Here is a 26,019-nt window from a genome sequence, read left to right as displayed (position 1 = left end):
GAGATACCGCGACCCAGTACACGAGTACTCGCAGCACACGAACGAGGGTTTTCGTTGCTTGGCGACGGGGAAAAACTGGAGCGGCGCGGCGGCGTCACGTCGCGTCGGGGATTCGAGAAAGGATGAGGGTCGCCGTACAGTCCGGGTACGATCTTTCCCTCGGGGTGGGCGAGAAGAAAAATTCGCGCCGCGTGCGAGTCTCCCACGCGAGTCGAGTGCCGGCGCGAGTATAGGAATTCGCGAGAATCTCGCTTGAGAATCGCGACGAGACGACCCCGGCATAGCACCGTCGCGTATATACATCAACGCTCTCGTGCGCGAGTTTAACCCTTTCGTAAATCGTTACCGCGAATTTCGGAAATAATCTGATTGCGATTGGCACGGATTCGACGGGAGCTAAATTTCTCTACGACCGTTCGTCCTTATTCCCACGACGTTCGCGACCTTCGTCGATCGTCCCGCTGATATCCGGCGGTTAATATCAACCGCGATCGAAATACACGCAATTTTGCGCCTCGCGCTCGTCCGTATTGCGAATTAGAATCTTCCCCTATACAGAGATGTAAAACGAGACGAACTTCAGCAACCGGCAATCTTAATGCAAGCGGCATTAATGCGGGTAATGTATTCCGTATCCGATCTTTCGAGGGAAATTGCTTTTCGCCGGCGTCGCGTCGCTCTCGCGAGTGCGTGCCGGGGGTGAAACGTGTGCGTGCATGCCATCCCGCGAATACCACCCCAGCCGCCGCGAATCCAATAATCGAGAGAGTTGTGGGGATTACTTCTCTCTTCGTGTATTTCCACTTTGACCTTTGACTAATAGTACCCGCGGTCGTGAGAAAACGAGGCTCTTGAGTATTTTGAGTCGGCGACGACGATAGATCTGGAGCACCGAGAACATCGATCTCGAAGCGTCGAACGTACGTCGCGAGATTTTTGGCGCCGGACCAACGGAAGCGCGAAATATATATCCGCGTCCGTCCGTCGTCGTTGTAGAAATTTTCGCGGACCTCGTTGGACCTCTGCCCGCCAGATATTCCGTCATGGACTCGCTGTTGGAGGAGGGTGAGTCCCGGGGATGCATGATGCCCGCCTGCGTACGCATGGCACCTGCCGACTCCTCCCTCGAGGCTCTCGGCGAATTTGCAAGACGTGCATCGCGCCGCGCAATTGGATACTGTTAATAAATTCGCGCGGAATTCGCTAATTTCTATGCATGGCAAAACCCTGCGCGCTAGATGCATTATTCAACATTTATTTTCAGAAACCGCAACCTTCTTCAACTTTCCAGAAACTTAATTTATTTAAAAAAAAAATGTAAATTTGTAATGAGTCGCTCAAAAAACAAGATATATTTTCGTCGATCTCGATCTGACTTGTATAAGCTTCTCCAACAGTCGAAACTACCATACATTATAATTTACGAATGTTTTCATAAATATAGTGGGCTGAAAATAAAATACTCGAAGAAAGAAAATTCGATACCAACTTGTTTGTTAAAATACCGCAACGTTAGACGATCGAACATGTTGAAAGCACCTACTATCACCTATCTATATGTAGGTCCCTCGCATGTTTCTCGTCACATTTACGCTTCTGCTCTCGCATGCGCCGAGGAAAATTGGCCGCAGAGCAGGTCATCGGCGTGGCGCGCGAGCACCGAGGAAGCGATATTCTCGATAAATTGCAATTCGCTTGCCGAGGCAACAGCCTAATTTCGCGACTCGCCACCTGCACACCCGTTCCACCTGGCGCGCGGGTAATGCCGACGCCCTTCCAGGAACACGGGCCTGGGGGAGAAAAAAAATATCGCGCCCGATATATCCGCCGCATCGGCGTAACGGATGGTACCATTCGTTTCCCAACGCGAACAAATCGAATCCGCCGCGAGCCGGAGATAATCGCGCCGTAATTTGCGCGGTGACAGCGACACAACCGCTCTTTGTCCGTTCACACCGTTCGTCGGTCGATACGGCGTTTGATTAATTGCGATAATGCCCGCGTCCCGCGGTCGCCCGCCTCTCCTGGGGTGAAAAAATATCGCTAGAAAAATAAGCGCCGATGATTCGCGGACGCGCGGCGCTCAGAAAGCCGGTCGCCGAGCTGACGCTCGCGCGCGCGCGCGCGAGAGAGAGCTCGTGAATATTCATTTCCGATCATCTTCCGGTCGCGACGGCGCAAAAGCGACGAATTACCATCGAGCTCGCGGCCCGTAAACATCGCCCGTATGAATAAGTTACGTTCAATTATTGTGTACACGCGAAATATATGTCGAGCTAATAAAGCGTGCGACATTTCGAGCTGCATTTTACATGATACGAGCGCAAAACTCATGTAGAAATGTGAAACTGCCGTGAAATACGATCGAGCGTTTATCGCGACGACATATCATGCATTATAACCAACGATTTCTCGCTCCAGTTTCCGCCGCGTCATCTTTAGCTCGGCGTTGAATATCGGCAACGAAAGAAAATTCGGTGGGGACTAACGCGGATCCTTCACTGCAATGGCCAGTTTCTGCGAAACCTATCGACTTTCAGTCGCGGGGAATTATTTGCTGTACGCGCGCGCCACCGGAAGGTCGATAATTTTCCCCGACATATCGATGCCGTGTCCATCGGTGACGGTAAGGTAACGGGGGGCATGGTCATGCAATCGCGGGATCGGGCTACTACATCGCGAATGTCACAGTGAAACGTACGATGTTACGATGCGCGATGTCGGCACGCGTCGCGGGCGCGACAGTCCCGACGCGTATTCTCTGCGTGGAAGGCGCACACACTAAAACTGGAAAATAACAATCCGCGAAGTTCGCACGTTACAACGTTGAAATTACACGCGGAATACGCAAGCAAGTTTACATTCGAAATAAAAGTTACGCGTCCGCGCGAGATTACGTTAATTCCGTTTCAGACGACGCGCAAATTCTAGATATGACGCGCCGAGCAACGCGGAAAATACAGATTTGACAAATTAGAATTGTGTATATTCATAAAATTTAAAATACGCAATTTAATATATATTTGACAAATTAGAATTATTGTATCCATAAAACACGTATTTCATTTCTACGACGTATACGCGTGTGTGTAAAGGAACTTGTCCATAATATAAACTCCAATTACGAGTAAACAGTACCGGTCAAAAATATTGCATCGCTTATGGAAAAGGAAGTCGTTACTTTAATGAAGAAAGACATACATAAATGTTATAAAATTTTATTTTAGTATAATACTGTTATATTTTATGCTTTGATAGAAATACTTCGAGAAAAAAAAACTAAGATCTTAATGATTTAATTGACGTTGAACAATTACTGTCGACGATAATATGAAAACAACGCATAGCATAAATAACAGTAGTAAAATAAAATTTTATAACATTTATGTATGTACGTCTTTCTTCATTAGTAACGACTTCCCTTTCCATGAGCGATACAATACTTTTGACCGGTACTATATTTACATTGATAACAATATCTAGCCTCAAAAACAGACGTAAGGAATAATTGATATTTAATTAAATAATTTTTATCCAAATATATATTTTTAAAGTTATGTATGACTGTTATTATACATTATGTATAAAAGCGCATATGATTTAAAAATAAAGTAGGACAAGTCCAAAATAAGAAATCGAAGATGTAACACAACTCTATGCTCGAAAGATTGTGCGCTTTTTTTAGTATTTCCACTTCTAGATACTTCTAGATAAGATTGTGAATAGAATTTCCACTTCGATTTTTATTCTAGCCTACATCCGTACCTTAGAGGTAAAGAATCGTATTTCCAGTTTTTTTTAGGTCAGTTATTGACAGTTGTACTATTAAGCGTGTCTGTTAAATTGCTTTATTAAAAACTCAACAAATCAAATTGCTACTTTTATATCTAAAAAATATATCATTTCCCCACTGTTTCCTTTAAATTTACCATAACGGAAATACGATTCTTTACAGATATAGATCAGTTTCAGTCGCGACGGAGTCATCGAGCGCACCTGCACGGAAGGATGGAGAGACGGAAGATGGAAGCGTGTCCGACGAGCACGCACGAAGCGTTGTCTATGCCTCTTCATTACCACGGCGCGACACGCGCGTGGCGCATCCCGAAAGAGCGTATTTCGCGCGGATCTAATTGAATGGCTTAATTCGTCACGGGATGGGCGTGTTTCGCCGGGAGTTTCAGGGTTTATAGAGCCGGGAGGGCGCAACGAGACCGATGCGACGCGTGTTGGCTGTGTCGCGACGTACGCCGCGCGGGCACCGCTCTCTTAATTTAATGCGGCCTTAAATTTTTCAGGGGCCCCCATTCGTGGTGAATTATCTCGCGACCGCCGTGTCCGTATGGGTGCCTCTATATCAGCGCCGGCCGTCGCGCACATCGCATGCCACGCTGGCTTAACGTCGTTTTCGGGGTGCTCGTCCGCAGCCGTTACGCGTGCGTGCCTCAGGTACGACCTCGTATCTGGCGAACACACACCGCGGGCGCGGGGTCACTCGGGTTCGCCTAGGCCACGCCGCATTTAGCGCTAAACGCGGTCATGCGAGTCTAATTGCATTTTCGAAGGCTAATAGCGAATTACGGTCAATTATCATGATTGGCCGTGTCTTTAGGTAAGGTGCTTGATGAATACGGGAAGCGCCTTTTCCAGGCGTTCCTCTACCTTCCTACCTTACTGTGTACGTGAACGCGAACGTAACGTCGCACGTGATCACGGGTAAGACGGGTGAGATCGCCGTGCGAGACGTAAATGCATCATGCATACAAACGAGACCAGCTGAATTCACATTTGGGACATAAATGCATACATGTATCCGAGATTAATATAGGTACGCAAAATATATATATTCGGGATCGTATAGATGTGCAATATGAATACGGACCGCGGATTCTCGAGACAGAGGCGTATTCCGCATCCATGGGGACGCAAGTTACGCTCGTTCCGCGAGTTCGTCAAGAACAATTTCTGCCAGGTTGACTGACGGCGAGAAACTTGACTCGTTTCGGAAATAAATATTTAGGTGGCCCCAAGCGAAGGGGCCTCTCAGAGAAATGTATTCTTCGATGAATTATAGAACGCCTGGGTGGGAAAGGATACCGAGTTAGCGCCTCTTTTCTAAAAGTTGTAATATCATATCTTGAAACTGCATTCGCACTAGTATTTTTTATTTCCATGTAAACTTACTCGTTATCTGTTACTTATCGGTGCGTTACTTATCAAGATATCAAAAATTAACGAGCGTATCAATAAATAAATAGAATGGACAAATATGTAATTTGTAATAAATAATATAAATAAATAATACAAACAATAACACTATTCAACAAGAAATTACTTTTTTTCGAGTACAAGAACGAGATTAATTATTTCTTATAGGTTTTTAAACGCTGAATACAATCCCGTTTGCCAAATTGCTCTATCATCACAACTTTAAGAAATTTGCAGTTAAAACTGCAAAAAGGGCTATTTTAGTATATTTTGGCATATTATAAATATGACATGTGATGTGTTGGAGAAGTTTTATTGTAATGAAAATTAAGTATGTTGTTAGGACTTTCAGTCATTAAAAGGAATTTGTGGTATGTCGATTATGGCTAAAAAGATATTAAGGATTAACGTAAAGCCTCTTGCGTCAAAGCTGTGACCTACATAGACTATTAAGGATTTATGAAATATTCTTTAATTATGTTATTCAAACTTAACGAGTTTTTCAGGTCGCTGAATGCTAATCTAATGTCAAAATTGATAAATTCAAAATGGACGGAGCCAATATGACGAATATCAAAAGTAAAAATTCGATTATTTTTTTTTTGTATCCAGTCATACTGGCTTTGTCAGTTTGAATTGATCAATTTTGACATTAGATTAGTAGTCAGCTACCTGAAAAACCCTTAAGTTTGAATAACATGAAAAATATTTCATAGATCCTTAATGGTCGCAACTTTGACGCAATCATCAATATCTTTTTAATCATAATCGACACAATTTTCTTTTAAGGGCGGAAAGTCCTACAACATTTAAAATTTTGATTGCAATAAAACTTCTCTATCACATATATTTATAATATGCCAAAATACACTAAAATAACTATTTTTGCAACTTTAACTGCGAATTTGTCAAAATTATGACGTGATAGAGCAATTTGACACAAACGGGATCGTATTCAGCGTCCAAAAAAACTATAAGATAAAAAACGATTATTCTCGTTCTTGTGCATTTTTTTAATTGAACAGCGTATAATAACATAAATTTATAAAAAGAGAGAAAGAAAGAGGCAAATTACGATGCAAATGTTTTATTACTCTATATGTACCAATTAGCGATCTTTTTCATAAATACAAACTGGTAGCGGCCTATTTACAGAGCGAATATCCCTCATAATTGCAACGCGATTGCAGAACCGGCGATAAATGACGCAGTTCGATGACGGAAGGTAATGTTGTTACAGTTGGACATGGCTATCTGCCGCCTGTACTCGCGATGTCGCGAATACGCGAATACGCGAGCAGCGGAGCTGTCGCGTACGCAATTGCGCTCCCCGGCGCTCTGTGATGTTGCAATTACCGATATATCATTGCTAATACAAATTGCATTACGGTATACGAGAGCGTCTCGCGGCGCGCGCGGCTGTGAAAACGAAGCTCCTCCGGCTTCTCCGCGCGAGGCAGCTATTATTCAACGCTCACCGGTACACATTACGAGTTATCCGTAACGCATCGCCCGACATGTCGCGTGCTGGCTCGTCCGCGTCCGTATAAAAAATTCACGGTGCAACGACCGCTATTTTTCAACTGGCCATCGCGACTGCGTATTGTCTAACCGGTCTGACAGAAACGGACTAGCGAAACGGAAGAGCGTCGTCCGTAAGGTAATCAGCCACGACGCGAGACTCGGGAGAGGGCGCAAAGCCGATAGAAATTATGGACAGGCTGATTGCGTGCGAGCATGCATGCTTGTCTCTCTCTCCATACCTATATTGTTATCGATTCAAACATGTGTCTTAAAATTAGTGGAATTTCTCTGTCGATGCAAATTATCATTTTAAAAGAATTTTTTTCTGAGATGCTTGAAATATTGCGATACTGGAGACCGCGGTGATTTTTTGGTGGTCCTGAAGAGGTAATTGGTTTTTCGATGAGTTCATTCGCGGGACAGCGGTCTAATTACGCTGGCCCTTCCAAAGAGCGTTCTGAAATATTCACAAGGTGAACCGACGTTTTTTTTTTCTTTTACGCGGACAATTCCGTGCGCCCGCGCTCAAAGGCTTTGGGCTGGCGCGCCAACGATACGGCGTTTCTTACAGCTCGAGTTCGAGTATACCAGACGACTAAATCCCGTTATGTTTTATTAGCGTGCAAAGAGTTGCTCGTTGGAGCGAGCTTTGCTGAAATGCACACGACGGTCTCGTTTAACTGATATTAGACGAAAGGGTGACGCGGGGGGGGAGATTCGGGCTGCCTCAATTTCAAGCCGCAGCCGCAGCTGAATAACGCAGCGCGTATTCATGCGAAGGTATCGCGATACAATGTCTCGCGACGAACGCATAAATTATAAACAGAAAAACATTAATAATAGAATGTTGCTTTTTACTATTCGCCTCTCGTTACTTCAATTATGTATGTTTACGTAGTCCACATGTAGACCATACACACGTGGAACGCGTATGTACAAATCAAAAAGAGCTGGTTTGACACATTCGATATATTTAATGCGTGATATTACAACGTATATACCGTGCATGCCGGCGGCGCGCTATAAAATTTTAATGACGAGTTCCGCGAGGCTAGTTCTCGGAAATTGATTTTTCCTCCGCGGGAAATCAAACGGCGCGGGCGCGGCGCATCAAATGCTCGTTGCAATTTTTAAAATGTTCAACATTGAACGTTCGGCCGTTTAACTTTCTCAAGTTGAATTTCCAGTCGATTAACGCCCAGCATCTACGCATCTATACATAAAATTAACCGAAAGATAAATCTCTCTGTTATCTATTTACATTCTCGAGGGTAGATAATTGCCTCGATTTTTCTCGGCGGTATAAGCTTCATGATTACGAGTTCTTTGTAATTTTTGCCCGGGAGGAGTGGACGTAAGTTTCTTCTGAAGAGAGCCTGTCATTAAAATCTTATACAAAAAAAAACGAGTTGCTTCATACCGTTGCACGTGATCTTATCAAACCACTTAAAAATTGTAAAGTGTAATTCAGCGAAGATGGTGCTCGTACGACACAAAAGTGACGCACATCTTGTCAAGATTTGTCAAAAGAAAAGAGGGAGGAAAAGAGAGAAAGAGAGAGAGAGAGAGAGAGAGAGAGAAAGAGAGAGAGAGAGAGAGAGAGAGAGAGAGAGAGAGAGAGAGAGAGAGAGAGAGAGAGAGAGAGAGAGAGAGAGAGAGAGAATTTCTGCGAAAATCGTTACGTAATTGTATGACGTAAAATTGCGATGCAAAACATTAACCAACCGCGCGCGTAGAATAAGACGTTTACATCGGGTCGGGTGAGATTGATACGGTGTCGCGCGGTGCCCGAAATTGTCCCCGACAAGTTGGCTAACGAAGTTATCGCCATGATTAACGTACGTGCCTCGTTAACGTTTAACGCAAGAGGACCTTGATGGAACCGGGGCTCCGAGCATCGCGTCGCGGATAATTCGTAGACTCGATCGGAGGAGATACCGTGAGATCCAGCCGATCTAGGGATCCAGCCGTCGTCGGGGGAGGACAGACGGAGCTAAAGAGAGAGAAGCGAGGCGTGGTGGAACGCAGGGAGAGGAGGCACAGAAAGGTCAGTAGTCGGGCAAGAGAATGAGTGCGTGCGTGACGGACAGACAACGCGACAAAGAGAGTGATTCAGAAAGACAGAGAGCGAGACCGAGAAAGAGAGAGAGGGGGGGAGAGGGGCACGCGAGAGAAGTGGGAGGAGGGCGAGAGGAGCGAAAGAGGACGTGAAAGAGGAGGACGGCGAATGGAGCGTGGACTGCAACGGAGTATCGTTAACCGGCGGGCACAGCAAGAGAGCCTGTTCTCCAGACCCCGCTCGGTAATCACACGAGTCGGCGACTGTTAGTATTGTGCCCGAGCTCGAGTACCTACGGACGACGCGGACTCGGTGTCGCGAGCCGCGAGTCGGGCGGCGCAACAAAAACGAAGCGACGGACGTCATGATCTCCGTGTCGTTCGGCGATTCACGCGGGTTTTCCGTTCTCCAAGACTGAAACTGCGTCGCGCGTGTGCCGCGTATCGTTGTCATCGTCGTCTTTGTTGTTTTGGACGAGGCTCTTCTTCCGCTGAAGGATATCGACGACCCAGAGAAAGCCGACTCGAGAGGTACGTTGACGACCCGGAGAGGAGAGGTTTCGGCGCGAGAAGAAACCGAACGATAAACCGATGCGGCCGATTGGCGTGGCCGGAGCAGGTCCATAGATCACCGCAACCCGCGGATGCTCGGCGAAAACCTTGAGGCGAAACCTTGATGGCGAACCGATCCGCTTCAGGTGGCACGGTAATGGCGTGATTCGCGCGAGCTTGCCTTCTTGCTGGAATGCTAACGGTTTACACCGGCCGCCATGCCTCGCGCTCTAATCTAATCGGTATATAGCCAGGTTTCTCTCTCGGGTGACTCAGAGACGGCATATGGCTCAGTCTCGTATATAACTTTCGTCGAGAATCGCCGTCGCGCGCGATAAGACGACGCGACGCCCGATATCGTTGATCGGCCGGGAAACCGAACCGTACTCGATCTCGAGTAACGTTCGTTCGGAATCGTTGTCGTTTTCACGCTTATTATGAGAACCGCGCGCGGTTCTTTTTCCCTCTCGTCCGTTCCGAGCTGCGCCCACACAGGTGTGTCACGAGATCGTTACGGCAGATCGTAACGCGGCTTGACGCTGTTTGCGTGGCGATGGAAGGATCTTCCGGTTCTGCGAATGCATTCCCTGCGGTGTTTTGGCGATGCTCTTCGCAAATTGGCGATCGTCGCTTTTAAAAGTCCGCAAATGTCCGGCGTTTATTTTCCCGATTATTCATCGTCGGTACGTATGTTTGATAAATGGATGTTAATTTCTAAATATTTATTGTTGTCCAGTTCACGTCGGCGAGACCAGGCGAGACCCCGCGAAAGTTTGTTCAGCCATTTCATCATAATATGTGAAAATGTGACCCACATTGTCAATATTTATCGACAACGCGCGCGCGGAATTTGTTGCTGTCCACGAAGTTGATTCTACGTTATTTCTGGTGTTGATAATTCTTCGATGTTTGTCAGTGTTGGTTTGATAATTTATCGTACACTTAGCGATGAATATTGATAATTCTAAAGATTCTTTTTTTTTTTGTTTTTGTTTTGACGGACAAGACGCTTCATGCACTTTCGAAGAGTTTCGAGGGAATATCGTTGGACGGACTTTTTGTATTGTTTTCGCATACGCAGGTGCGGATTACGGCGCACCAGGTGCACATGTACGCGCGGGTCCTTGGATGCACGTGAGTGATGTAAGATGAATGAGGCGATACGCTAGAAATGACAAATGTGTCGCGGCATATTCAATTACGAAAAATCGAAAGATACGGGAATAAACTTATTAATAGCGTTTTCTGTGTCGCGTTGATATTGAAAGAACCATTTTAGCGCCGATCCAATTTTGTATAGACCATTGATAATAATCCAAAATCGAAATAAGCGAAATCGTAATTTTCAGAATTACATCTGACAGTTGTGTCAAGAATAACGGTAATGCCTCTCTATCTTTGAACGTGCTTTACATCCGGATTTTGACTTCGCTCGCGAGAGCTAATATAATCGCATATGCAAAATCGTGTAACTTACACCGATCAATCGTGTATGCGTACTAATTCCGGTTAGCGTTTTACGTTGCACAAACATTCTCGTACAAACCTAGAGTATATACGACTTGTTACCCAGCCTGCATTTTAATCAGAGCCTACCGCACTCGATGAACGCGCAGACAATGCGTTGAATTCCCCGAAGGTCGGTGAATCGTACGAGCGAACAAAGAACCTTGGTCGGAAACAGAGCAATCTCACTTCGATTTTCGTAGTTTTTAATCTTCATATTTCCTCGTTGCTCGTGCACGTAATAATCTTATTCTCCTATTTCACAATCTTGTTCGCCACACAAAATCCGCTAATTCCCAGACAGTTCATTATTAATTTAATATGAATTGCTAATTTAGTATGAATAAATAACATAAAACGCGCTGTTACGTAAAATGTAATATAATCTCCCACCGCGACTCTCACAGGATTTTAATGTCTAGATATAGTTGCGCACATGTTGCTGGATAAAATTGTTGCCTTTTTTTTATATCCTTGTGGAAAAAAAGAGTACGGTAGACACATATTAAATCGAGCAAATGCAAACGCGTGCTGCAGGCCTATCTTCAGACAATTGTGTTGATAGTGCATCGATCGCGACCCAAGGGTTACGTGAGTTCGTACGACGAGGATAAGCATAATATTGTACGCGAGAGTATCCGTTGTCCAAAAATCCAGAAACGCGTACGAGCATTTCGAGTTATGACTTGAAAGCACTCTGGATATCTGTTTCCGCGAAGGGAAGCCTAAGCAGGAAAGTCGGAGCGAGTTTCATGAATAATTGAAGAACGAAGAACATATAGGATTATCATAATGCGTGAATGACGCCGGGGGAAATCCTCATCAAGGTACCGACCTACATCCGTTTACGTTGCTATAATCCTTGTATAACGCTATTACTTCTGTTATCTGTCGAGGTTAAGCTTGATACAGAGTAAGGCAGAGATTATCTTCGAACATACGCTTTTAATAAAATACATTTCTTGGAAAATATTAAGAAAGAGCTGATACGTGACACCTAGAGAGAGAGCAGTGAGAATATTTTTTAAGCTGTTTAGTTGAAAATGATTCCATAGTAAATTTAAATGAATTATTTTTTAGATAAAAGTAAAATATATAATTATAATTCAACGAAGAGAATGTACTTTTTATCTCCTTATCGCAGGTGAATATTGATAAATCGATTATTAAATATATCTTCATTATCGAGTTCATTAATTATCACCTAAATACGTTACGAAATTAACAGTATTCAGATAAATTAGATCTTTATGCATGAAAATTGATCGGCCTGATTATTTGATTATTTGCTCCATTTCGAAGTGTTATACATGGCTGCAGGGCGATTTAACTTTTAAGCCTAATATATCGTTACTCGGCAAACGAGTTTCTTGCGCAATTCCGGGAGCGATAATTTTGCACCTACACGAGAATTCCGTGGACGTGTGGTCGGGCGTTATTATTTCATTGAGATGGTTCGTTATGAAAGCTGCGATAAGATTAATGAAGATTAATACGGAAACCGGTATTGACCTTGATATTCAACGAACGCGTTGATCATCCGGTCCTGCCCGTAAATCATAAAGAAAAAAATAAAAAGAGATTTGTGAAGCTGTAGCAGCTTGGCGATCGACGTAGGTACCATCTGTCAACTCGCATCTCTATCCTCTAACGATTTCCACCACATAAGATAATGACGGGTTTGCGTTAGTCGCCAGAAGTTGCGTAACCAAAACGAGATTAGCGACGACCTCGTGTAGCGGCTAAGAAAACGTAATGGACCACGGCAGTATTACGATATTTTACATACTTAGCACGTACGGTAAGGTGCATTAATTCGATGGATCATAGAATTCTGACTTTTTAATAATTTACTTTAATAATTATTAAAGACCCAGCGGCCAATAAATCAGAATTCTATGACCCATCGAATTAACGCAATTACTGTACATATAGATTCAACAATAGTTGCTTTCCATTTACATCAAACTCAGATAGTTCTCACTTGTGACGTCATAACTCACAAGTAACACTACCCAAGTGTAAATCGCCGATTTGGATAATTTTTTAATATGTTTTAGTAGACGTAAAAATAAGACATACGTATTTTTTTTTATCGGCGGAAAACCATATTTAGGGTGTGAAACACCCCTTTGAATTTATGGGTATCGATTTAATTGTTTTGTATATAAGGATTCAGTATTTTCAGCCCGAACCAAATAAAATAGTTGCATTATCAAGAGATATGAAAAATGAAAAATTTTCGACTCGGTTCGATCATTTTTAGGGGGTAAACCACCCCCTGTATTTGAAACAAAAATTTAAAAAATGCCCAGATAATTGCAAATTTCATTCAAAAATTTTGAAAAAAATATATGTTACACTCGCATCCAAAACAAAAATGAAACTGTTTGAGGATTTAAGGGTGACCACCCTTTTATCGAATTTCTTACGTAACATTTAGAGCATCGGCAAAAAATGTCCGTTTTCGGTACCTCGATTTTTAAAACTTTTTTTATGCCAAATGGTTACTTATGATGACCCAATAATCCCTGCAAAATTTCAAGAGGAGCATACGCCCCGTTTAAGAAATATAGGGGGTCAAAGTTGACCATATCTAATAAAAAAATATAGCAGCTTCACATTTATACTCCAAAATTATTTCGGCTGAATTTTTTGGGCATTATTATTGGAGTATAAATGTGAAGCTGCTATATTTTCTGATTAGATATGGTCAACTTTGACCCCCTATATTTCTTAAACGGGGCGTATGCTCCTCTTGAAATTTTGCAGGGATTATTGGGTCATCATAAGTAACCATTTGGCATAAAAAAAGTTTCAAAAATCGAGATACCGAAAACGGACATTTTTTGCCGATGCTCTAAATGTTACGTAAGAAATTCGATAAAAGGGTGGTCACCCTTAAATCCTCAAACAGTTTCACTTTTGTTTTGGATGCGAGTGTAACATATATTTTTTTCAAAATTTTTGAATAAAATTTGCAATTATCTGGGCATTTTTTAAATTTTTGTTTCAAATACAGGGGGTGGTTTACCCCCTAAAAATGATCGAACCGAGTCGAAAATTTTTCATTTTTCATATCTCTTGATAATGCAACTATTTTATTTGGTTCGGGCCAAAAATACTGAATCCTTATATACAAAACAATTAAATCGATATCCATAAATTCAAAGGGGTGTTTCACACCCTAAATATGGTTTTCCGCCGATAACAAAAAATACGTATGTCTTATTTTTACGTCTACTAAAACATATTAAAAAATTATCCAAATCGGCGATTTACACTTGGGTAGTGTTACTTGTCAGTTAAATGCACGTTCTTTTTGCATGCTGGCAAGTGAGATTCAACTGAATTTTTATCCACAATCGAGACCATGTGTTTTAATGAATCTAATAAACTCACATTAAAAGTGAGGCTGTGAACCTGTATTATTATGCGATAGCTTTGCCATCAAAATAAGCAGGTAAACACAAAATGACATATCTTACCTGAGTATAAAATACTCACATAACTGAGTGACTCATCAGATCACTTGAGTGTAAATGGAAAGCAACTAATATTGAGCTCTCTCTTACGCACAGTTTTAATAATAATATATTAAACTTCGGAGACCACAAGTCTAAGTCCCCAGATATTAGAAGCTAAAAATATACCTGGAATGCTTTGTCAATTCGGACAGGGATGAGTGACGAGATGAGGAACAAAGCGGGGCCGCAAGGGAAAATCGGGCCTTTTCGGTTCTGTTCGGTATTTCTCGCGAAAGGTCTCGTCCAGATGTTCCCTTGGTCCATGGAAACTCGGAGAGTCTAGGTATTCTTTTATTCTGAAATTTATATCCGAGTTTGAACATTTCGAGTGCGTTCCACCTCAATATTCGTCCATCATCACCCGTTGCTTAAACAATTCGAAGCTATTCTTCCTTTCTTCAGTGAATTTAAGACTGTGTACGACCTTCTTATGTGTTTCTTGATCTTACGCAAAATTTTTTGCACGTACGATTTGGTGATGCCTAGTTTCGAACGCGAAGACAAGGCCACGTAACGTCGAGTGTACGGAACATTTCAAGAATATTACAGAGATGCAACTCGTGGATATCTCCAAGTCGAATTATCAGTGTTTCAATAGCGACGTTGCCAGATAATGCATTATTATGATTATCGTTAGACTTGGTTATGTAATGATATCGTTCGGTAAGTTTGTCATCGGAGAGGAACCGAGGCTGGAGAGGGGGCGGAGCTGAGCGGGACGAATTGTGCACAAGTATAAGGGACGCCTTCATTCCATGTGGACCGAGCGCGTCGATTGTAGCCGGTTTCTTTTGTGACGGTTGATCCAATCCAACGAGAGAAGGTGCGATAACGATTATTGGTGTAGACGTTGTAGACTGAAGAATTAATTCATAATGTGAACTAAATTTATCAACGCAAGCTTCATTATTTTTCATGAACTTGATATAATTATTTGATAAATGGTGTTAACTAAATAATTATTTTAGTGACACGCAGAGATAGATGTGATATCAAATAATAATAATAATAGATGGAACAAAACGTGTAATTATTATGTGTGTGGTGTGAGTGTGTTGTGACGTTATACCGTGTTCACGGACGTGTCTAAGCGTGACTCACGATTCTTCTTAATTCCTCGAGTGTATAATTAGCACAAGGATCGTTCTAACTCGTCGTTTAGTTATTTTTCCCATTGTTCCGTGCGATTTTCATCGCGAGCGTGCGAAAGATTTGTGACGATACTGACGATGCGATATATGTTTGTGTTCGATGTAAGGTTTTTAAGCCCCTCTCTCTCTCTCTCCCTTTTACTCTCGCATGCATCTTTCGTCCCACGGTGTTACTCGTGCTGGCGGAGCAGACGAGATTATGTATCCAGCTCACCGGCCGGTAAGAAGCGCCGCGCCGCCGGTTGATCCGCAAGAAAAATCCGCAACTTTGTGCCTCGGAATTTTTCCACGGAATGCGTATAGAACTCTCTCTCGAGCGTCTTTTCACTCAAGTTTCATTGAAAGGGTATACCGCCGCTTGATGCCCGTAAGTTTTCCGAGAAATACGTCTTTCATAACTTTACGGGAACTCCGTTGAAATCTACAGGCGATGCCTTTGGATACGCGAAAATAGAACCCAGGGCCCTGGCAGGCCACCAGCGCGAAAATAATTTGCGATGCCGACGGCTAACGGCGCGGCGGCGAGATTACCTTTATCGGTGTGCTCTTTGATTACCGTAGTCTCTCGCGAGTGCGCGCACACACGCACACACACACACAGCGTAATTCCATTGAGAGACGCGTAAGATAGCGGGTATACTGTTGGCAAACCGTATATGTAATACGCGCGACAAGCTGCGCGTACTAATATTAGCTGAAATCCCCTGGTTAAACCTAAGTCAAATAGAAGAGCGTCCGAGGCTGCAAACCCGAAATGTGTCCCATACCGGATTACGCTGATTTGCACTGTAAACATTTACAGCTTGCACTTACGGGCCGCCGCGCGCAAGAAGCGATGCGGTAGCCGATGAACCAGCCCGCGCGTTTTCTCGGAAAAAGTTATTCCGGAATTCAGAATAGCCGGGCTAGCAGAGTCACCGCACCATACGCACATTCGCACGGAAAAACATTCATCTTATGTTGCGTACACGCAACAGAAATTTGAGAATATTGTAAAATAATAGAAAATAATTATACACTTTTACAATTACGCGATATAATTTTTACGTAAAATGAATTTATCATTGCGATAGGGATAATCAACCGTTGATTAATCGCATTGCGAAACATACATTGTGGTGTTGTTTGTGACGATTAGACGTTATCGTGTTTAATTCGCGCGAACGAAGTTTACGGACAGTATGTTTTGCACAGAGCGATGCGCTGACTTATTCGCTATCGACCGGGTCGGGGAAACATTAATCCGTCTTACGTCTACGTTCTAACGAGTATTTCCTGCGACACGGTACACACACACACACACACACACGCGCGGGAGAGGGCAATTTGATTATCGCGGCCCGGATTAAAGTTTAATTTCGGTCGCGTCGATTTTTGATTGATGCATGGCATCTTGTCGGCGATTATTAATTCAACGATATAGCCATAGCGGGATGAAACTTTCACGCGATTGTTATATGAAGTAGTAGAGGACATAAAGGCAATAAAAAATCGGCACAAAAGAATTAATAAATCTTTTGCGGAAAGAATAATAAATTGATATAGTATATATCTGTACCTTAGAGGAAAAGAATCGTGTTTCCAGTTTTTGTCAGAATGGAGTTAATACTTTTTCCAATTTACCAGGAGCTTAAATTGTATAATGGCAAAGGATCTTATGTCCATTATTACTAAGTTCTTAAGACACGATGTTTAGAAAGTCGTATTGGAAACTTTAGAGGTAAAATGTTGGTCAGGTACAGCGTGTTATTGACAGTTATACTATTAAACATGGCAGTTAAATTACTTAATTAAAAATTCGATAAATTATATTAGTATTTTTATTTTATACCTAAAGAAATATACCATTTCTCTATTTAAAACTTTAAACCCTGTTTTCTCTAAATTTATATTAATGAAAATATGATTCTTTGTTTCTAAGGTACAGATATACATTATATTAATTTTATATCTTAACATTCATATATATTTATTTTATCTATATATTCTTCTTCATCCAAACAGCCACAAGTTGAGCCTTGGTCATCTTCGGTTCTTTGAAGATTTCATAGCATTTTAACCCGTTGAGGTCACACCTCCTAAAAATAACGTAGAGGTCACATGGGGTCCAATGGACCCCACAACAGTTTCCATTTGCGTTCTTTTTGATGTATCGACTCAAACCTTGAACTGGAATTAATTTATGACTTCCTCTTGATAATCCAATAATTTAAAAAATTTTTTTATGTTGAAAAAACGCGAGAAAAAAATTTTTTTTTCGAGAAATTTGACTTTTTTCACAAAAATATTCATCAAAATTTTTTGAGATAGAGTAAAAAAACTTTGTGCGTTTTACTCTCAAAATAGTATACTTTTAAGAAAAAAATAAAAAAAAAGCCTGGGGTCCACTGGACCCCATGTGACCTCAACGGGTTAATTTTTATAAGAATAACAGAGTTACTAACCCACTGCCTAACTCTTCTTCTCAGAATAATAAAATAAACTGAATATATCTGACATATATATGCCTTTTTATAGTAAATATATTATATACGTATAATAGGTGTTCCATGTAGGATCAATGAACCTTCAAGGTATTATAGGAAATTAAATTTAGAACAAAAATAAGTTCCTATAAACATAAAGATTACATTAATGAGACTATTCAGAAGGACAACAATTTTATTAAAAGTAAAAGAAAAATAATGTTCAACCAAATTATCAAATATATTCAACATGATAGCCCTGTTCATTAATGCATTTTTGGCATTTACTCAATATTGACTCACTGTATCGTACAAATGTGTCCCTTTGTTAATTTATTTGAAGAGGATGCATCTGTTATTCTGTATATTAAGTTGTCTCTAGTAACAGGTGTTTTCAAATGAATGAATGGTTCTGAAGTTATTTTTAAAAATCATGAAACGTGATTTTTCGAAGTTTACTAGCTATAACTTTTTAACAAAGCATTTCTAAACCCATGTTTATAGGAACTTTTTTGTTACAAATTCAATTTCCTGTAAGACCCTGAAGTTTCATTGACCTGACCCGGAACACCCTGTATATGTAAGTAAAAATAATCTAAAATGATTATATAACATATAAATCCAATATATATTTGAGATATTTCAAATCATGATTTATATGGTAACTCACATTTAATAAAAGTATTATAGCGTGCTTCGATGATTTCACCTCAAGTATTTCGAACGAGATAGATTAGCGATTATAACAAAGGCAGGAAGTAATGACGTAATTGTAATGTCTTCGAGAGGCAATAGCCGTATCCACGACTGTCATTCAACGGTGTCACCACGCCGCTAACACCGTAACTAAAGCTTCTCTTCCGCCTTCGTGTTGCCTGGTAAAAAACTTCTCTCGTGTTTCTTTCGTGACTGAAACACGGAAGTAACATTAACCTACTGCACTCAATATATATTCGTGTGACTTTTACGCAGTGTGTATATCTTTAGTAATTGTGATAGATTTTCTATTAGCATTAGCGAAAGCTGTTTTGCGCTAAATAAATCTCACACGTCACTTCGTTACAGAATATCTGTCCGTGTAATATAATGTGTAACTAATAAATTTATGGCTCGTAAAGATGCCCATTACAGATAATACTATTAATGTCAACTATTTGGCTTGGAATATAGAAATGTGGTACTCATTAGAAATGTCATTCAAGTGTCGCATATTTCTGTTTATTATTTCTATTTATTATTTCATAATTTAATCAGAATTAATCGTTAAAGTATTCGTCTCTCACGAATTCATTAGAAAATTCGACGTACTTTAATCAATCTTCTGAAGTTCTACTTCTGAACAATCGTAATTATGTTTCGCGTGTGTTACCATGGATGATGCGTGATTCTGATCAGCGTTGCGACAACAGTATCCAAGCATGCAACTTCCCGGGTGTATTAATCGATCGATATCGACGTGACCCAGGTTTCGTTCAAGGAACGTGTCCCGGAAAATAATGATCGCCATCGAATTGCATTCACATCAAAATTATCGTGTATTTTAACATATTTTATGCATAAGTCAAACTGCATTCAGAATTATGTAAGTCTTCGATATGTTGTAGATAAATCGTAAACTTTGAAAATTTATATCACTTTCAATTTTCTCCGAATCTTGACTCAATAGAACGATCGGTATCTTCGCTTCAACAGGTCTCGGAAAGATATTACGCGACGCTATTTTTAATTTAGCTTGAAAACTTGAAGTATTAATTTTAATATATATCGGAACTTGATAAAATCACGAGCACCACGCACGAAAAGCTCAGATTATATGTCGTTCTCGCTGCCATGTATTTATCGCACGTGTTGCAAGCAGTGTTACGCGATGTTGATCATTTTCGTGGATTCGATAAAAATGCCGTAGCGGTAGCAAATTGATAATGGTATCTCCCAACTTGTTGTTCTCGAAGCTGGCGCGAGTTCGGAAGCGGTAGACTTGTCGAGAGGCGACCAGAAGGAAGACGAGAACGAACGTTTGGAGGAGCCAGTCGCCCCGGCGAGTCAAGAGATGGGTTGCTGCGGTTGTGCGGACGAGCCTTCGTCCAAAGTGGAACCCACGGTAAACGTTTTCTCTATACGCTTGTTAAAAAGGGATATATTTATGAATGTAGAGTGCTCGTTAAAAATAACAAGAACGTCACGCATCCACTGAGAAGCATAAAACGTCTATGTTTCTCAAACACGCAACTCGAACTTCCCTAAATTAATTCTCATGACTAGTTTTTATTCGTTAAATCAGTCCAACCTGATTTTGTTCCGTGACAAAGAATTGATTTGCGGCTATATTTTGACCAGTACGCTTTCATTTCTTTATAAGCTCTTGTATTCTTAAAATTCTTATTTGTAAATGGAATAAAATCTATTTACAAATCCTATTATATTTATCGCCGACTTCAGTGTTTATTTTAACAGTTTTTTAAATTTACAGTTTTTAATTTTTCTTTTTTAGACACCTGATAGTCAAGGCTCGCCGTCGAATTATTCGGATCAGATATTTGTCAAGGACCGATCATGCACCGATTTTCTGGCTATAATCGTCGTACTTGTTTTGGCGGGTGGTTCCGTAAGTGATGTTGCTTTTTCATCCATATCATAACGCTAATATGTTCGCTAAGCATTCTACAATTTGTGCGTACAGATCTTCATGATGACGAATGTGGTGAAGAAAGGTGACATTTACCGCGTGATAAATGGAATCGATGATTGCGGAAACGTCTGCGGCCGCGTAACCTCGCACGAAAGCGACCCGAAATTCGCGTGCAAGGGTGCCGATCATACCAGAAAACCGTGAGTGCACTCTGAAGTATTTGTACTAATTGGAAATAAAATTTCTCCGCGATTTGAACGTACAACTGATCTATCAGAACTGAGGTTTATGCTAAAAAATCATAATTTATTTTCTTAAGAAAAAAATTTAATTAATTAAGTAAATTTATCAGCAAATTAATGAAATAAGAATCAAAGTTTACGCTATAGCAGGATCTATTTGAAAAAATAAATGCAGCTTAAGAACAACAAAAAGGATAAAATATTCAAAAATAAATAATATAGTAATATTAAACGTATAATCGTTGATTTGATATTTGCTGCACTATTATAGTGAAAGGTCATATAATAATTGATCGCATTGATTGTTGCCTTTATTGACAACTTATATTCTGTGTGTATTAGGTATCTTGAGATTGATATTGAAGCCAATGGGATAAAGCAACGTAGGTGCGTGGCAAATTGCACAGTGGACGAAAACAAGTTAGTAAAATTGTGACTCATTACATCTCGTCGCAGAAGGTTTCATGCACCAAATGCAAGCTTGATCGTTTTCTCTAATGTTAATTTTCGCTTCTCTGTCTCGCAGAAGATTATTCCTGAATCGCTGTATACACAAGAAGGTGACAGAAACTCTTAACTCTATAATAAGGGGCCTTCGTTTGGACAGCTTTTACAATGTAAGTGATTGATTGTGAGACCATTTCTCGAGATTGTCACTTATGCAGAAATCTCCAGCCTTTTGTTTTGCTAGAAACCGGTTTTGAGTTTAAAAATATGTGCACGATTTGATATTTTTATTTTTTCTGTTAATATCTGTTATATGTATATATTTCTGATTACATTAATTTAAAAAAATCCAATTTCTGGGAATATCACATTATCTTATTCCCTCTTCTCATAGTAAAAATCTAATCTTTATGATATTATCGAATAAAAAATAAGAAATAATATATCCATTCTAGGAAGAAATGTCATGTGTCAGTGCATTTATCCGGGCAAGCTTTATTTTAAAAATGACTTGAAAATAGTCTTTTAATTTGAACATTTTATATATAACCCGATATTATATTTTAAATTAAGCCTCAAATCAAATTATATCAAATTTCTTTTTTAAAACTTATTTATTTTTATATAATGTTTCGACATGATACGCCGACTAAAATAAATCAGTTTAGATCAATTAATTAAATCAATAAACAAAACTGCAAGTAACATATGCGCGGTGTATCTCCTTAATTAGTCCAAATAAGTAATCAATAAGTATTCGATAATGTATCATTATTTCAGGACGCAGTTACGGATCTGGGAATCGCATGGCTCGAATTGATTTACCTTTTGCTCATAGCTTTGGGTAGGTATTCCAGAAAAAATACAGCATATGATATTTTAGAATTGTATCATTCACAGCTTCCAATTTATCGCTCTCTCTATATATAGATATAATTTCTCTTTATATATGTATATGAAATCTCTTGCATTTTATTAAAGTTGATATTCCAAGTTGATATTCCAAGCAATTTGCGCAATACAGAAATCTGCAAAATTTTAAATAGTATTTTTTTAACAGTAGAATTTTTTCATCTTATCGAGAATATGATTTTCGCGCATTAAATTTCGGTGTTAAATTCTTATATCGCTTCTATCTCTGAGCGACACAAAACAGAGACTTTGAGTGATTGATTGCGACCGACGATTTTTCAGCACTTTCTCTCGGTATCCTGGTGGCCTTCCGCTATATGGTACAATATGTCATTTATGTCGTATTGATCGGCGCAGTTTTGGCTTGCATCGGCGGCACAACGTATCTCTGGTAAAGGGAATTATCTCAACTTTTCAAAAATTAAAACGATGTAGTGAAAATCACGTCTTAAAAATTTTTCAATCTAAAAATTCCCAGAATATCTATCTATTATTTGTTTAAATCTAGCGAGGCAAGCTTAATCTTTTATGCATAGGCTAGCGTGGTATCGCGAGAAGAAGAGCACGGATAAGGGTGAAATTGACCCGGAGGATTCCAGCGTGGAGCCTTACTTGATCTACGCTATTATTATGTCGGTCGTTGCTGTAAGGAAAATTGCTATATCTGGCGTTACGTTCGCGCAAATTTTGCGAATATACATATACAATACATATATCCATATACATGCCGCAGGTCATCGTGCTTCTGGTGATTCTGGTGATGAGAAAGAGAATCGAGCTGGTCATGCACCTTTTCCGGGAGGCGGGTAAAGCCGTGTATTCGATGCCGGCATTGCTGTTTCAGCCGATTTATGTGAGCATATCTCGTTTCAATTATACGAATCCGGTTCATTTTATATCGAGTTGGTCTCGCGAACACGGAAATTCTCTGTTTTTAGACGTATTTGCTGATCGGGTTCACGGTAGTAGCGTGGGTCTACTGTATGTTATGGATCGAGAGTGCCGGTGACATTTATTTGAATAAGAAAGGTCACATTCGTTTCAAGAAGGATGGATTGCTCATTGTACGTTAGCATATATTTCTTTATCGACTGTAATAAGGATTATGTTTCTTAGAACAAATAAATATTCAGATTTTCCGTTATCGAACGGGATCTTGTACCTAATAATAATTTTTGTGAATTTTATATATTTTGCGTTTATGCTTTTAAATTATAAAATTCATAAAAATTGTTATTAGGCATAAGATATGCCCAATATCGATAGTCGAAAATGTTAATACTTATTTATTCTGTATTATACACGTATTACTTATTATTTATTTTAATTTATTTATTAAGTTATATTTCTCTTTATATAATAAATGGAATGACCGCGTCTTATATAACAAATGGAATTAATTTAGGCAACAAGGTGGTACAATCTGTTTTTATTCTTCGTGGCGTGTGAATTCTATTTGGGTTGCCAGCATATGGTCGTCGCTTGCGCTGTTGCCCGATGGTTCTTTACGAGGTGAGATTTTTAGTAAATATATAAAAAATTAAATGGAAGAGCAAATAGCGCGGCTAAAAGTCGGTTATATCTAGTTATGTATAGAAAAATAAAATAAATATTTTTTAGTTGTGATAATTTTAATGGTGCTCGAAATACTATCTGCTAACATACGTATTTGGAAATTTTTTATGAAGTATTATTAAATTTCCTATTAATGGTCTTCTGCGTATATATATATATATATATATATATATATATATATATATATATATATATATATATACGATGTCCAATGTAGATTATGCTTTTATATTGCATAAATTTTATACAGGGGGAAATGCACTGTAATGCACTTTTGCTATTTTAACAGGGACAAAAGACGTCTTTCTTTACCAGTGGCGAAAGGTTTCGGATATCTCATAAGATATCATATGGGGACCGTGGCTTTCGGAGCTTTGATAATAGGCATTGTTCGAGTGATCAGAGCCATGATCTCCTTCGTCCAAAATCATCTGAAACAATACGACAACGCTTTCGTGAAAGGAATACTATGGTGTTGCCAGTGTTGTCTCTGGTGTTTCGAGTGTGCTCTAAAATTCCTCACTAGGAATGCTTACATTGAGACAGGTATCCTTCATCAATCTTGAATCCTTCATTAATATTAAAAGTCTGTTTCTTGAATAATATGATCTATAACAATTGTAAAAAAAAAAAAAAAAAATAAAAAAAATTTTTTCATTGATCGATGTACTAAAAAAACTGATGTTCTTTTTCAGCCATATACGGATGCAACTTTTGCACAGGCGGAAAGAAAGCGTTCCAAGTTTTGTCCAGCAACATTTTGCGAGTAGCGGCGATTAACAGCGTCGGTGACTTCGTATTGTTTCTGGGTAAAGTCCTCGTCGTCACTCTTACGGTTGTTTCGGGGATTTATTTGATGCAGGTACAGGTAAATTAATTTTACCATATTTTTATATTTCAAGGGCTTTACTAAGCACTTTAGTTTTACCCCTTTGCAGAAGAAAGAAGGACTCAATCATCCTTGGATACCAATCACTCTTGCGGGGATAATCGCATTCCTGGTCGCGCATTGCTTCATATCCATCTACGAGGTGAGTGACATATAAAGTAAGAAATCTAGTGAATACGTTCGAATTAAATAAATAACATAATTTCTATAAAAATGATTAATTTGTCACAGATGATCATCGACACGATATTTATATGCTTCTGCGAGGACTGCGAGAAAAATGACGGCATCAACCGACCTTATTTCATGAGCCGCGGTTTGATGGTTCGTATTAGCTGTAATAGGCGCATTAATATTATTATTTCTTAACAATCATAGAAAAAGAATTGTGAAAAATATCTTGTTCTCTTATTCAGGAATTTGTGGAGAACAGCAAGAAAGCTTTGAGGCAGCTGGAACAACAAGGTGCCACATAACAAGCGTTAAGCATTAGATTTCCTTTTTTTTTTTTAAGAATGCATTGTGGATTGTTTCGAAAATTTTTCAATTTTTGGCCAGTGTAACGATCGGTGTAGAACATACGCAGGATAGAATGTTACTGTATGTTCTTTTAATGTATACATCTTCGGGAGATAATCGTGAAATTGCGAAAAGGAAACAGAAATAGCTTCTTTTCCCATACGCACAAGCTGTCTTCTGAACATGCAACACAGTTATCAAAGTCGTTCCACATCAATGATGCAAGATAATGCGCACAATCGATTGCTTCGATCAATCCGACGGACTGACTACATTACGAGGAATGTTACGAATCATTCTATTTTCGAAGTTCCTATTTCTAAAAATATTTTTTTATATGATAAAATAGCTTTTCTACATAAACTTAGCCGAGATAGATGTGACGCCCGCCACAATTGTTGCGAATACGCTGATTTCACAGCCTCAACTTACGACGCGTATTCTTCGTACACGTGTAACTCTTCGACAGAAGTGATTAAGGAACAAATTAATTTATAAGACGCCGATTCTAGAGTATAAGTTTATAAAGTTATATCGTTACGATTGTACCCGTTCTCTGTCACTGTAAATATTTCTTTTTTTATAAAGTGCCTACGACGGATAAAGTTTTCATTTTGATACATATGCCGTATAAGATTATAACTGCTCTGATACTAATGATATAGCTGTACTATTTTGGAAGCGAAATATGTATGAGATTAATATTATATTGTACGTTATCAACGGACAAAACTCACAAATAAAAAAGTTTATGACATAAGCCTAATTACTGACATGACGCTTACTTCTTTTTATCCTTTTTCGGAAAAAACGGG

At 39.8% G+C, this 26,019-nt stretch overlaps 1 protein-coding gene across 8 annotated transcripts; it reads left to right on the top strand.

The window, feature by feature from the left end:
- Positions 1–171: 171 nt before the first annotated feature.
- On the top strand, positions 172–25,970 carry LOC139811068 (choline transporter-like protein 1). Of its 8 annotated transcripts, none has more exons than XM_071775100.1 (17): positions 172–1,065; positions 19,944–20,092; positions 20,483–20,596; positions 20,672–20,820; positions 21,205–21,282; positions 21,389–21,479; positions 22,090–22,153; positions 22,504–22,612; positions 22,758–22,866; positions 22,955–23,074; positions 23,160–23,285; positions 23,627–23,733; positions 24,086–24,342; positions 24,492–24,664; positions 24,735–24,827; positions 24,917–25,009; positions 25,102–25,970. In XM_071775100.1, the coding sequence occupies exons 1-17, from the start codon at positions 1,044–1,046 to the stop codon at positions 25,159–25,161; spliced, it is 1,914 nt and encodes a 637-aa protein (XP_071631201.1). In that variant the 5' UTR covers positions 172–1,043; the 3' UTR covers positions 25,162–25,970. The 8 variants fall into 8 exon arrangements, with proteins under 8 accessions (XP_071631201.1, XP_071631202.1, XP_071631208.1 ...); XM_071775101.1 differs by having other exon boundaries at positions 179–1,065; positions 24,492–24,658; XM_071775107.1 differs by lacking the exon at positions 172–1,065 and adding an exon at positions 8,757–8,779.
- The last annotated feature ends 49 nt before the right edge of the window (positions 25,971–26,019 follow it).

This window comes from Temnothorax longispinosus, chromosome 4 (assembly GCF_030848805.1).
Source record: "Temnothorax longispinosus isolate EJ_2023e chromosome 4, Tlon_JGU_v1, whole genome shotgun sequence".
Lineage (NCBI taxonomy): Eukaryota > Metazoa > Arthropoda > Insecta > Hymenoptera > Formicidae > Temnothorax > Temnothorax longispinosus.
The sequence above is the reverse complement of the archived record's forward strand: the minus strand, read 5'-3'. Positions and strand labels throughout refer to the sequence as shown.

Bases quoted from the DNA above. Each gene is read 5' to 3' on its own strand.
- LOC139811068 (XM_071775100.1), top strand. From the start codon at position 1,044: ATGGACTCGCTGTTGGAGGAGG. The intron at 22,154-22,503 runs GTAGGTATTCCA...ACGATTTTTCAG, and splicing joins CCTTTTGCTCATAGCTTTGG to CACTTTCTCTCGGTATCCTG. The intron at 24,665-24,734 runs GTAAATTAATTT...ACCCCTTTGCAG, and splicing joins TTTATTTGATGCAGGTACAG to AAGAAAGAAGGACTCAATCA.